This window comes from Asterias amurensis, chromosome 4 (assembly GCF_032118995.1).
Source record: "Asterias amurensis chromosome 4, ASM3211899v1".
Taxonomy (NCBI): Eukaryota; Metazoa; Echinodermata; class Asteroidea; order Forcipulatida; family Asteriidae; genus Asterias; species Asterias amurensis.
The window spans coordinates 9,213,199-9,227,180 of record NC_092651.1 but is presented as its reverse complement, the minus strand read 5'-3'; the positions used below and the strand labels follow the sequence as shown (position 1 = coordinate 9,227,180).

General features: G+C 39.6%; 1 protein-coding gene across 13 annotated transcripts in view; it reads right to left on the bottom strand.

The window, feature by feature from the left end:
- The window catches only part of LOC139935655 (cGMP-dependent 3',5'-cyclic phosphodiesterase-like), a 247,108-nt gene that overhangs the window by 83,706 nt on the left and 149,420 nt on the right, over nt 1-13,982 (bottom strand). For all 13 annotated transcript variants that reach the window (XM_071930150.1, XM_071930148.1, XM_071930149.1 and 10 more), the window contains one exon: nt 7,905-7,964. In XM_071930150.1, coding sequence (XP_071786251.1) covers nt 7,905-7,964 — 60 coding nt within the window. The remainder of the gene's footprint in view (nt 1-7,904; nt 7,965-13,982) is intronic.

Genomic DNA, 13,982 nt, shown 5'->3' with positions numbered 1-13,982 from the left:
TTAGAGAAAAAAAATCACCTCTCGTGAAACTGAAGTGTTTATTTTGAATGCTGTTGAGTCAGTTGTCTGTTTAAGATTGCTACTTGTGAGACAGAACCCGTCTGATGAAGAAAAACGCATTCCCTGCCTCGTCTTAGACCATCCCGCCCCCCCCCCCAACAGTCACACAAACAAAAATATGTCAATATAATGTCAGCAATGTCGTCAGAAGAAACTCAAAAGAAGAAGGAAAAAACAATGCAAATGTATGGATGAAGCCAGTGCACTTACTACACGCACATGCACGCCTGACGTGCGAGTGCATTTGTGAGAAGAAGAAGAAGAAAAAACCCAGATGTGCCGTCGCATATATACATTATTCTTGTCAAGCCATACAAACAAACGTGCCTGACCGACAGATTTTTCGTCAATGAGTTGAGAGTTAATGTATGAAATAAGGACAGTTTTTATAAAGCAGTTTTAATCTCTTGACCAAATTCTGCATACGTATTACATGTTTACTGTATTTTCTCTTGGGTGTTTTAACTGTGTGGATTTTAATAGTTTTTCTTTTAATTGTTCAGCGCCCAGGAGCTTGTTAACATGGACAGGCGCTATATAAATTTCCATTACTATTATTATTATTATTATGACCACCACCCGACTTCTTTCGCAATAACATCTTCAACATATTATTTGTCGGAGCCCTATAGACAAAGAAGCAAGAGGAAAAAACTGGGGTGTGTAGGAGTGATCATTGGATACGAGAACATTTGTCAAGCATTTTCTTTCGTTATCAAATCATGATGAGATGGAGAGACAAGGTTGCGGAACTATTTTAGTCATACATGCCCGAGGAGAGCGAAGTGAAGAAAGGAATAAGACATAAAAAAGATATATAGTTAGGGAATGGTTGAAGCCTTGCACGGTGTGAAGGATAAGAATAAACTATAGCCTGTGATATTTTTTCACAGGACTCGGGAAGTACTGAGTATACAGTGCTAACACACATCGGTGTATGGGTGGTAAAAAAAAAAAAAAAATTAATATTCTTTATCCCGATGCAAATTTAACATCTATTAAATAAACTATACCTTTGATCTTGCTATTCTTATTAATTGACCATTGTTAGTTGCATCATGATGCAACTTGCTCTCTAATCCTACCCTTTCATGTTTCCCTGCATTGTTGTCGAACAATACATTTACCACTTTTATGGTCCAGTAACCCATCCTTTCATTCTAAACATCCTTTGTCCTCGCCACTTCACTCCTATTGGTTCATAGCCACCAATATTGTCTCTGAAATAGAAACTTTGATTGGCTGTTATTTTCCCGCTTCTTTCTGGATCCTTTCCTTAATCCCTTTCCCCCTCTCTTTTTCTATAAATGGATATGTATTTGTTTGTACTTGTTTTATGCCTCTGAAGAAGGTCCGGATTGGATCGAAAGCAAAGGCCATCTACCCTATTCATTATTAAATAAACTATAGATATAATAAACTTGTGGGTACAACCATAATTCTCTTTTGAGGAAGTGTTGGCACTGAAAAAGAGCCGGTCTGGTCTCGGCGTTTCGTACAGTATACTCTGCTCGTCTTCAGGAGAAAGAAAAAAAAGAGGAAAAAAAGACGAGCGGAGAATTATTACATGGTTGTACCTGCAAGTTTACTACTATCATCAATTTATTCTGATGTTTTACATCACAAAGACTCCCAAATGGGATTATGTATGTACGGCGCCTATCAATTTGTTTGTGGTGATCCTCTAAGAACTACAGTCGGACAACCAATAATTTTTACAATCAGTTATCAAGCTAAATTATCAATCTCTAATAAACCTTGTTTGTAGGCCTACATGTATATACACCAAAATGTCTAAGTTTTTTGTGTTTGTTTCCTCAGTTTGTAAGGTCTGATACTGCCAGGAGAAAAAAAAAGCAATGCCTCTGTTGCCCCTTGCAATTGGTGCCCTTGAAATGCTCCAGTGAAAATTGAAAATGTCCTCATAGGGTGCCCTTTACCAAGGAGAAAATGCCTTGGTGCCCCTGTCCTTTCAAGAACGAAGCATACGGGCCTAGTTTGTTTTGTAAACTCATTATTTTTTTTTACAAAACCATATGGCAGCCCGTAGGTTTTAGGCATTTTGGATCTTTCCGTTCCAATTCCATTCCAATCCGAAAGGACTGCATAATAGCAACCTGGATTTGTATTTTGACCATCATTGGAGAGGTTGGATCTTTCTTTTTCCAGCCATTGTAAGCTCGGGTATGGAGGGTGAACATGGACAAAACTACAGCCTTTCCCCTTTGTGCTCAGGCTTGAGTTCTTTTCTCTGTGTGCCTTCTTTGGCGGCAAAAAGTCGCCAATAATAAAGAAGACGGGTCGTGGGTGCAGTCGACCAAAGCCCCCAATGAAAAGAGTTACCACATGAAAAGGAAAGGGCATGTAGAAAAATATAATCAAACTAAAATCCATTATGAGATGCACCCCATCAATAGATTGTCAAGGTTGACCAGCACAATCTTCACTCAGTCTCACTCTTCATTAGCCGGAGACAAACAATCAATTACACTCAATTAATAAAAACAATAGCGTAGGCTGGCCTGAAATGAGGTTAACACTAATTAATGAGCTCTGCATTAAACAGAGGAGCCAATTAAGGACCGTGTTTACGTAGACCCTACTTATCATTCCTCACATAGAGTAGATCAATTGCTTGATTAACAGGTGGGCAGTACACAAAGATAGAAGACAAAAAAACAAGAGGAAAATAAATTGCCTGCAGTTTCACATGACGTAACACCAGAAAGCAGGGCGTGGCTTTTTTATCTTGAAATTGTTATTTATCAAAATAACAAACCACAAGGAAAACAACTGACTGGGTAAATTTCTAAATTGACTTGTTGACTTGTAGCTCAAAATCTTTACTGGACCATGATCTTATTTAAAAGACCAGAATCAAAATGCGAATAAGAGACCATTTTTATTCGAACAAACACCAACAAAAACACCAGAAAAGATTAATCTTTTCTGTTTTATGAGTGAAACTATTTGTAGAGCTCAAACAGAACAATTAAACACCAGATACTTTGTAGAAAAATACATTTAAGTGAAAAAAAAAAAAAAAAAACAAGACCACCAGACTAATGTCCTGTCTTGAGTTTACTGGCCCGACACTAGACTTGTGGACAAGTCGTTAAATCGGCACCCCACGATTTTGACTCCGAGTCGAAATTGGGGAGCCATTAGTTCGCGCGAGAGCAGTGATCTCGCGAGAGCACTATCTCAGCGCGTGGGGCCGATTTAACGACTTGTCCACAAGTCTAGCCCGACACTGAAACCACTGGCCCAGTTTTAGACTTGAGCCCTGGTGTAGAAAAGAAAGTATTGTATTTTTGCTCAAGATCACAGGCAACGCACTTAGTACTATTATAGGATACTTTATAACATTCTCAAGACCACTAAGGCACTTGCATTTAAATCTACCCAACAACACTGTTCATGACACACGTTTGAGGGTAGGAAGTATCAGGGCTCTAATAAAAGACTGTTGCAGGTTTCAACTAACCTCCTATAGTCCAAATCAACACATTGTCTTAGCGTCCAATTCCTGAGAAGATATCAGCTTATTAAAGGAAAACGTTGCCTTGGATCAGACAAGTTGGTCTATAAAGAGCGTTTGTAACCGTTATGTTTTAAAAGTAAAATACAATAATCCACACAAATTTGCCCAAATTGTGTGGTTTTCCTTTTACTTTGCGAACTAACACGATCGGCCATTTATGACTTCCATAAATGGCCGACCGTGTTAGTCGACGAGGTAAAAGGAAAACTGTGCAATTTTAAGGCATGCTTGTGTGGATCATTGTATTCTACTTTTAAAACATCTTTTCAACCATATGCATTTTATAAAAAACGATTACAAACGCTTTTTATAGACCAACTGGTCCGATCCAAGGCAACGTGTTCCGTTAATGTTTTCAGTCCAACATTAATCCACGATCCCTCACAGGGAGGTTCCATTCCTTTGATAAAGTAATGTACCCAGAGAAGGAAGGTAGAGTTTCCCATCAAGAAGGGGATCAATTCGCAAACAGTTTCCCCCGACTCCAAGATCAAACTCAAGAAACCAAAGACCAGCTGACAGATGCAGCTGAGGCAACATACATGTACAACGCCGCTCCAAAGATTACTAAACTAAACTAAAAATAATAAAAACGGCGAGGAAAAAAAGCTATATCAAAGCTATACCTCATCATTTCCCCGGGGGCACCATTCAGTATTCCTGAATGCTACCAGAGAGACGCCCGACAGCACAAGGAGTCTGATGATACGTCTTTGATCTACGACTAGGAATTTAAGAACTGCTGGGATTTTGGTTGCCGTGGCCCCCTCGGGCTTGCAGGTGCTTTTTTTTTTTGTGAGGAAGGTAAGAGTGCTCGTTTGGAATGTTGTTTGCAGAGAATTAATCTTCTTTTTCTTCTTTTTTTCTTTTGTAAGATATCACATTAATTGAATGCAGATGACAAAAATCACTTTCATTCACCTACCGGTAATTCTCTGGAAGACTCCTCAGTTAAAAAGTGCCTTGTGGCTCTTATAAGAAAATGTGATATGGTTCATTTGGTATAGAAAATAGGCTGGGACTACTACTTTAGCTTATAGGATCGTAATTAACTGTACTGTCTTGGAGTCAGTTCTGAAATTGGTCTCAACGTTTGGACTAGCTTGCTCTAGTCATCTTCAGGTTCATTTGTTGATATTAAGAACGGACCGAGTCCGCCTCACTACCATTAGCATTTTTTTGTATAGATATAGTGGACACTATAGGAGTGCACTGTTGGTTTGAGTGTCTACAGACCAGTTTACCCAAACCTAACAGTGCTGCAGTATTGTGTCCATCATACCTCAAAATGGCTTATGGAAATCTCGCTGTATCATTACCTCTCCTCACTAACCCCAATGTACATATTCCAATGGCAAATGTATACATTAATAGGTACACCAACCCTTTCCCCAAACCAAAAATTTGCAAGGATACTTATTAATAGGTTTTATAACCCTATTCCTATTTGAAAAAATAAATCATATTTTGAAGTGATTTTCTGTGTTTGCCCTTTAAGTTCTGTGCAGCACATCCACATTTCCATCAGTCACTTTCTTGCCCTAGTTTGGGCTATTATTATGATTATAATTATTGCTAATATAGGTTTCCCGACCAATTTCAACACAAATCCATTCATTTGAACACCCGGCTTATCAACTTCGATTCAAAATGAATGCTCCGTTGAATCACCATTCAACAGTCAAAAGGGAGTAATTCAGTTTCACCAGTTTAGCATTCACTGGTCAAATAAAATCATTCAATTTCATTAGGCTGCAAGGCTCGTTCAATTTCGTATAAGCCAGCAGCTGGTCAACCATTACATTCCATCAAGTGTGAACAGGTAGTAGAAATCCACCTTTTAGAGAAATAAAAGTGTAGTCTTGAATGCCTATAAATAAAATAGAACGACTGAAACAAATCTGAATGAGAAAAACACAAATCAAATGTACACAAAAACAAAATTGAGAGCATTAATGCTGTTGGATTTGAGGCTTGCATCATGAGGTATCAATATATATATATTAATTTTGCTCTCCAGAAAAGTCTCCTGAATTCAGAAAATCTACTCCGCAGCAGTAGAATATAGAGAAAGACAAGTTCTCAAAAGAACAAAATCTACTTGGCAAGTAGGTAACACATGATGTTACCGCAAACCAAATATACAAAGAAAACAACCTAGTTTGGTTGGATTAGGGGGAAATGAGTGAATTGATTTAAGTTTTGCTAAAATTGGCAGGGAAAACCAATATTATACTACAGATGGTCAATTCAAGTTAAAGAAATCAGAATTCACAAAGTTGCTTAGGAACATGTACAAGACAACTAAAAAAAATGGAAAACAACTACACCAACGTCAGACCCCAAACTCAAAGTCACGTCATCCTAACTTGACTTGTAAACAAGGCACTTAAACAAAGAGCTTTGTTTTGAATGGCACTATAGTGTGTCTAAAAAAAGCCAAGTAATATAAGGCAATCTGCACATACTCCAGTGTAAAAAAAAAAAAAAAAAAATTCCCAATTCAGAAATCACAATTTCCTTTGACGTAAAAAGGTTACTCTAAAAATAGCGTCTTGTGCGACTGCGAAAAGTTAAGGTGATTACCCCCAAGTCGTTGGGGAAATTGCTTTGTGTGTCGAGGCCCTAAGAAAACTTCAGGGACGGACGATATAGTTTTATGTTATCATAAAACAGAAAAACCAGAATTATACATCACGAAGTTGTTTTAGTACAAGCGCACGTTCATGGAACGTATAAAACAGAGGACTGCAGGCCTGATGCTTCACGGAGGCAACAACGACGATTGCTTCCATGTCCCCTGGTCCCCGCCTTGTTGCCCTTCAAATAATTAATTGTAGAAAACTACCTCCATGATTTTACCAAGGAAAAAAAGCCTCGGTGTCCTTGGCCTTTCAAAAACGAAGCATTCAGGACTAGGACTATATGGAACTTAACAAGCAGAGAACAAGACTCTGCAATAGCTTGAAGGTGCATCTATGTCTCAGAGAGCGCTCATTGGGCAAACCATCCCTACATGTCTATGCATGCTTATGAAGAATTTCCATAATCTCGGGAACAAAAATCAAGTCGCAAAGCCAAGAATCTTTTACACCCCGACCCCATTCTATGGCCCCCGGTCGCCCCCCCCCCCCCCCACACCACAGGTTCAGACATGTCAGTTGCAAATGGGCTTATTGCAATCAAATATATGTAAGGGAAAAGGCGAGAAGCAAGGAGAGCACTTTGGAGCCCGAATACTAGAATAAATACACCTAAGAAGGTTCCCCCATGTTCTTATGTACCTCTTGGTTCGTTGAAAGCTTCTGGTGTGTTTACTATGCACTCAGATAAAAAAATTCTCACTTTGTTTGCCTAATTTTTCCGGGACAAAATGGATGTCGGATGGGCAGATTGTACGATACATTGACAAACGGCAGCATTTTAAACACGTTTTGCCATAAGCTTCTTATCTGCAGGCCGATGTACTCTGTTTAATATATACAATATTTACTCTTTATCAAATTGATGGGGAGAGGGGTGGAGAGGAGTTAAGAGGTTGCAAGTTTGGAGTAAACTTTGGAACAATCTGAAATTGCTGTGGGTGCGGCTTTGAGGCTCGATTTACTTATTAAAAAAATGATATAAACGTCTTGACAAAATTGTCCGATTGCTTTTTCTTCTTCCTCCTAATTTGTTCCTCAATGCAAATGGTCCCGTCTAGCAGCATTTTTTTTTCTCAAGACGTTTCTGGTCCTCACTTCTGATCCATGGTAATCTATCCCAAGCAAGCGGGAAGGCAGAACTGTTTTAGAGGTTTTTTATTTCCAGCTGTCGTTGGCTTACACGATAAACACAAGAGGAAAGAGTATCTTTTAGTAATTTGATCAGCTCTCCTTTGCCAATCGATGCCCTGACCATTCAGTGGGATAATGAACTGAAAAGGCAAGCTCCTCTTTGCGCGAGTGTATAAACCTGGAGTTCATTCGACTTGGACACGATAACTTGGCTGTTACTGGGATAAAAGTGACTGACACTATACAATGTGTTTAACTACACCCACCTCCCTTATCCCCATCAAAAGAAGTTTACATCTTTGTTTTATGTTGCATTCCCAAATGGACTCTTCCATTGTCCCTAGATGGTCGTTACACCAATTTCTAGCTCTGCTTACCGTAAGCAAAGAATCTGTGCCTACGGAAGCAGGGATTTCCGTACTCATGCCAAGCAATTTAACCATTACACATGTCCGGTGGGAGCCATTGATATGAATAAATTAATGGGGGGGGGGGGACTAGAAGAAGAATTTGGTTTTACTTACATGTCGTCCCACCAGTGATAGCCTTTTTTCTTGATTGCTTGATACAGCATTACATACGACCTGAAAAGAATGAAGAAAGGAACAACACATTCATAAATAAACTGCTTGTATGTTTATAAATTTAAAGGAAACCACAGAAGTGTTCCACCTGGTAATAATAACAATAGATAATATAGAGTATTGTTTGTAAAGCGCCAAAATTGAGTGAATCTTTAAACAAAATAGTATTGTATGGTAACAAAGGCCTCGGTTAAAACAAAATACTAGCTTGTTATTTCAAAAATGCATCAAAAAAACCCACACATTTTCAAAATTACTCACAGGGTATAGCCAAAGCTGGCGACCATGTGTCATACGCCTCTCCCTCAACCATGTGTCAACCTACAAAGATATTGCAGCTCAAAAAGGTCAAAGTCCCCCTCCCAGGTCCCCTTAAGAAACTAAACCATCAACAAGCTACTTAAGGGAAAAACCATCTCTAATAATAACAGCGCTCAAATTTGGGTGGAAAATCCACAAGACAAGGGGTCGTAATCACAAAGAGTTAGGACTCGTCTTATCTCGATTTTACTCGTCCTAACTTAGGATTAATCTTATGGTCTGCATGCTACAGTGCAGGGTTGGGACTTGTCCTAAGTCCTAAGATTAGTCTTAAGTTAGGAAGAGTTTTGTGAAATCGACGAAGGCCACTCGACTTGTCCTGTCTTGAGTTTTAACTGGCCCAACACTGAAAAACCACTGACCAGAGTAAAATTCAAGCCCTGAATCAAGAAAACATTTGTAAAAGGAATATTTGTAAAAAATAACACAAATGTATGTAAACGTCTCGGGTGGCCTTGCAAATTGCTTTTCTGAGTGTCTGGTAATTGGTAATCCAGTTCCAATAATTACACTATTAAAATATCTGCAGACTTGATAACTCCATATCACTATTGTCATGGCATATTTGGAATGTCTTGTCCCGTTTCTTGTACGTCTAACAATCCCACAACGGACCCGACAGCCTTTTCCGCTTTTTTTTCCTTCTCCTCCTTGATGCTCTACGTAAATATGTAAAAAGAAAAACAGCAACACACGATGAGCTGTCAAATAAAAGTGAGTAACTGGCCACTCTGGGAGTAATGTGTTGACCGGGGAGGGTTCCATGGCATAAAATCAATGTGTGGCTAAGAAGAGGCGAGGACAGAAACGCTATTCGGCGTAGCGGGGCAAGGAAAACGGGAGTAGGTGAATAGAAAATAGATACTTCCTTCTGTTTTTTTTTTCTTCTTCAAGGAAGCAGGACATGCGAAAAGTGTAACAATGAAATTAATAAAGACTTTTAATGCGCACATATCCACCCTGCTGGGTGTTCAAGGTTCAGTAAAACCAACAGAAAAACAGACATAACAGCATTAGTCCTTGAAAACCTGTGGCATAAGATAAGTTTTGAGAAGAGATTTGAATGTTGTGGTGCAAAGACAAGATCTAAGATTAAGTGGTGGAGAGTTCCAGATGCGTGGGGCAGCTGAAGAAGAAGACCTGCAATAACCCAAACTTGGCATGTGCACCTGGCACTGATATCAGCGGATGCTGAAGTTAAACCATGCGTCCTAGAATACAATTCCTAAAAATATCAAGAGAAGACACAGACAACAAAAAAACACCATAGCTTCCAGCAATCCTGACTACTCATTGATTACAGCAACTAAAGACTTAATTTAACGGCACTGTGAATTTATCATTCTGTTTACATCGGAAGCACCAAGGACATACGCTGTTCGGGGGATGAGCTGAGGATGATGCATGTACGCAGGGGGACCAAAGCTGCGTGGTTTCTTGCACTTAGTTGTCCTCATCTATTTACTGGCGAGTGATCAGTGCACACAGCCAGTGAATCGATCTCCCACTAATTTCCTAATCTAATTTGGTCATTTGCACTGCACAAACTTCCCGACGCTGTGCTATATTGTATCGCTGTGAAGCTCATGTGTATTAAATAATGTATTAATCAAATTTACTCATTATCGAATAACTGTGCAAGTATAAATATACAAGTAGTACAGTGAGGTGTAAAAAGACCCTGGGGCCGTTTTTTACTTAGCTGTTTTTAAAGCATCCGGACCTGACTCAGGTACAAGAAAGGTATGCTAAGCAGGAAAAGCATACCAGCTAAGTTATCATTCCTCAATTTCACCAAACTCTTCCTACCTTTGGGTTATACTTAGGACTTAGGAGGAGTTCAGTTCCGTATCTGAAGATGTTAGGACACGTTGAACCCATCCTGAGTTAGAACGGGTTACTTGTCCTCAGTGGCGTAACCAGAGGGGGGGCAGGGGGGGCCGGCGCCCCCCCGCTCGGAACCCTTGCCCCCCCCCTCTTGCCCCCCCATATGAAATCAGAGATAAGTATATTTTTATAGGCCTTATATATATATAGTTTAAGGCTGCATAAAATGCTGCCGTAAAACGGAAAACTTTTATTCATTATCAGTAGGCCCTCATGTGGACTATAACATGAAAAATGCGTGGAAACGCGCGCGCGCGATCGTATTGGCGGTAAATGTTTGTTGTGGTTTCGCGGTTACAGAGAGTGCAGGATGTGACAAAGTTCTGTTAAATATGTGGTGGTCTGAACGCAGACCAATAGCTCCGTAAACACAAAGTCAGATCATGGAGGTAGAAATTTCTACCTCCATGGTCAGATGCACTACAGAGAAATTTACTACAGCACAAAAATGGCCAGCGAAAAAGGTTGCTTAGACCATTTCTTCTCCTTTGAAGCAAGCGGTGCAATTGAGAGGTAGGCCTATTATTTTTAAATATCCGTTTCGTAACTAAAATGTGATTATTAAACACCCACAATTTCGATCCTGTATTTTTGGCTTACACTTGTTACAATAAGGCCGAGTAAAAAAAGAAACATGTTTAGTGTCTGGGTTTCTCAAAAATAAGGAAGGAGGAGGGGCTTTTTATTTTTTATTTCAAGGTGGTCGCCATGAATGTCAAATATCAACTGGTTTTTTTCTGCTGCTGAAATACACAAAACATTAATGAAACAGTTTGGTCAAGGCATTCAGACAAGACATTCAGATTTTTTTGTCCTAACTCGAGATAGGATTTATCTAGAGTTTTGTGAAATCAACTGCTTATCATCTGCGCTGTTTATGACCTGACTCGTGTAAAAGAAAAATATGCTAAGAAGAGAAAGGTTACCAGCTAAGATCTGTGCTGTTTGTGACCCGCTCTCTCCAATGTTAAACTTTAGTCGGCAGTGTGTTCTCTCTAAGAGCAGCAAAGGGGCAAATTTCATGGAGCTCCTTTCAAGTAGAAAATATTAATTTTTTTAATTCTCTGAAAGAATGGTGCAAAGCTAAAATACATGAAAAATTCAGTCTTTTAAAGACCAAAAAATAAACTTTTCAATTTAAAAAAAATGATAAGGGCAAGGAGGATCAACTGGTGATGTTGCTGTTGTTGTTGTTGTTTTTTTTGGTTTTTTTTACTTGGCCTATTTATTGTCCGGGCCCTGGTTTAAATGTACGTTGTATGTCAATGGTTGTTATACAAATAATGGGTCCCTGGCTTGTGCATTCCAGTCTAACCCTGGTGATATTTAACAGCTCTACATCATTGTATCACATCCCAGACATAGCCATCCTTCTCCAGTCCATTCAAACCACTCAAGCAAAACCATTGTTTCTTAAGAGCAACTATATAAATATACTATTTTTTGTCAGTATGACAATATGTTTCTTGTCAGTGGACATCCATTTTTGATGCCACTTTCCAAAAGATTTGAGAGGGTAGGGGTTGGTTCTAGATTGCAGACACCAATCTTCCACACTACACTGACTCTCCATCCCATCCAAGCGCATCATCAGTGGTTAATGTTGTTGGACTGTAGAGACTCATGCCGCCAGATCTCGCCAGATCTTCTCTTCCGTAGAGCTAATTGTCTGAGATTAACCAGAATTCAAAACAGGTGCATGGATGCCCATCTAAGCCAATTGCCCTGGTTTGGTCTTTCCTTCTTTTAACCCCCCCCCCCCCCCCCCAATTTCTTATCCCTATCCTCTGCAGTAGTCTATCCATACTTTATTATCTTCATTACGCAGATTTACGGATAATCTCTTCAAAGTATGATGTGCCTTAAAGGCATACTATGCAGTACTAGACATAGTTAGAAATCCGTTACTTGAGTTAGGGGTTGAACAAGGACAAATTGACTAAAGCAGGATTTGAACCAACAACCTCCAGATTAACATGCCAACGCTCTACCAACTGAGTTATACTAGCCGTACTCTACGCTTACACAGCTAGCGCATAAATTCGGTGCTTGCCATGCAAACAAAGAATGGTGATCATAAGCGCAGAATTCGGCGGTAAGCAAAGCCATGAAATAAGCCATTTACGAGTTAGATTTAAATAATGTCACATACAATGACTTGCTTAGTTACGATGCACACCTTACGTTTGAATTCCTCACTCCTCAGACTATTTTTTTATACAAAAAACATATAACTAAGTACACAAACACGCTTGCAGGTTAACACCTTTATGGCAGCGGACCTAGATATATCTGAAGATCGGTTAAATACTAGTGGCTGTAATAACAGTATTATAAGCCCCTCGGGCAATCTATGTTCCTCCTCAACGTTTGCCGACCTACTTCAGCCAATCCGGTGCAAACATTCCACACACACAAACTCAGCAATCGGTATCCTTTGTAACAGTAGTAACAGTAGTAGTAGTAGTAGTAGTGGTAGTAGTAGTAGTAACCCAGGCACTTGACCCTGTCCCCCCTTAGGGGCTTCCCCTAGCCCCCTCCCCCTCCCCCTCGTAATTGTTTCAGCCGACACAGGCTGATGGGAAGTCTCAGCATTTGTCGTCTGCAGGCTTTTGGCAAACAGTCGGTCCTACAAATTGATGTTATACAGTTATATGTACACAGAGCACTAGGCTTCAGTGCCAACGGGGACAGGAACTGGAGATCTAGACACCCTAAAAGCAAAGCTCTCTTCACTTGTAACTGATTGAGCACTACAGAGTGTGGCGTACTCTGTTTAAATGTAGCTACACACATACTCCCTTGCATGTTGAAGTACACAACATGGGCTCTTACAGGGTTCATGTGGAAAATACAGGGCAGACTTAATATATTTCAAAAACCTAAAGTTTAAAACATAGTACAGCATCAAACCACATCAGCCCATATTTTAATGAACTTTTTCAGCCAACACATCAATGAAAATTATCACATCAGGCCAAAATTCTAATGAAAATGTTTACATCAGCCCAAATTCCAAGGAAGTTTTCACATCAACCCATATTTTAATGAAAATGTTCACACGAGCACAAGTCTCTATGAATATTTTCCCATCAGCGCATGTTCAATCGTAAATAAATAAAAATTAATCAACACATACTTCAATGAACTTCTTAACGACGGGACATAATTTCAAACAAATTTTAACTGCGTTCCAAGAAAACTAGATACACACAATTTGACTGTGCATTCCACCAACAGTACAAACCACAGATGTAGCGACCATTTGGAACATGTGAATGTTTGACACATTTTGCTGAGGATATCCACCCAACATCTCCTATGAGGCAGTCTGGTGAGGCTACACATAATACCATACAAAATCAAGCACTTATAGGACCCCACTCCGCATGCATCCAGCAAATTATTCCAACCTATTATCGTATGCATTCTTTTCATCCCAGCTTATCGTGCCACCATCATGCCGCTCTCAGTTCTCTGGGGATTATGATATGACGTCAAATCGTCCCGAAACAGGCAATCCTAAAAACACTTCCTACGACATTCATGTTAGATAGTTGTGTGTCGGTTGCTCAAACAACAACTAAGTTGAGACTTAAAAATAAACATCAACAACTACCCCATTGAAATGTCATACATACTGAGAATTATTCCACGCTGGGTTAGAGATGCCTGCAAAGCTCCGTACAAATTCCCACTGTGATTTATGTTGAAGTTAATAGAGCATGTTATTTGAGAAGCCGCAAGTAACACCATCGCTCCTTCAGCACATCACTTTATGCGACAAAATGTATCCAGGAACATTGCTGA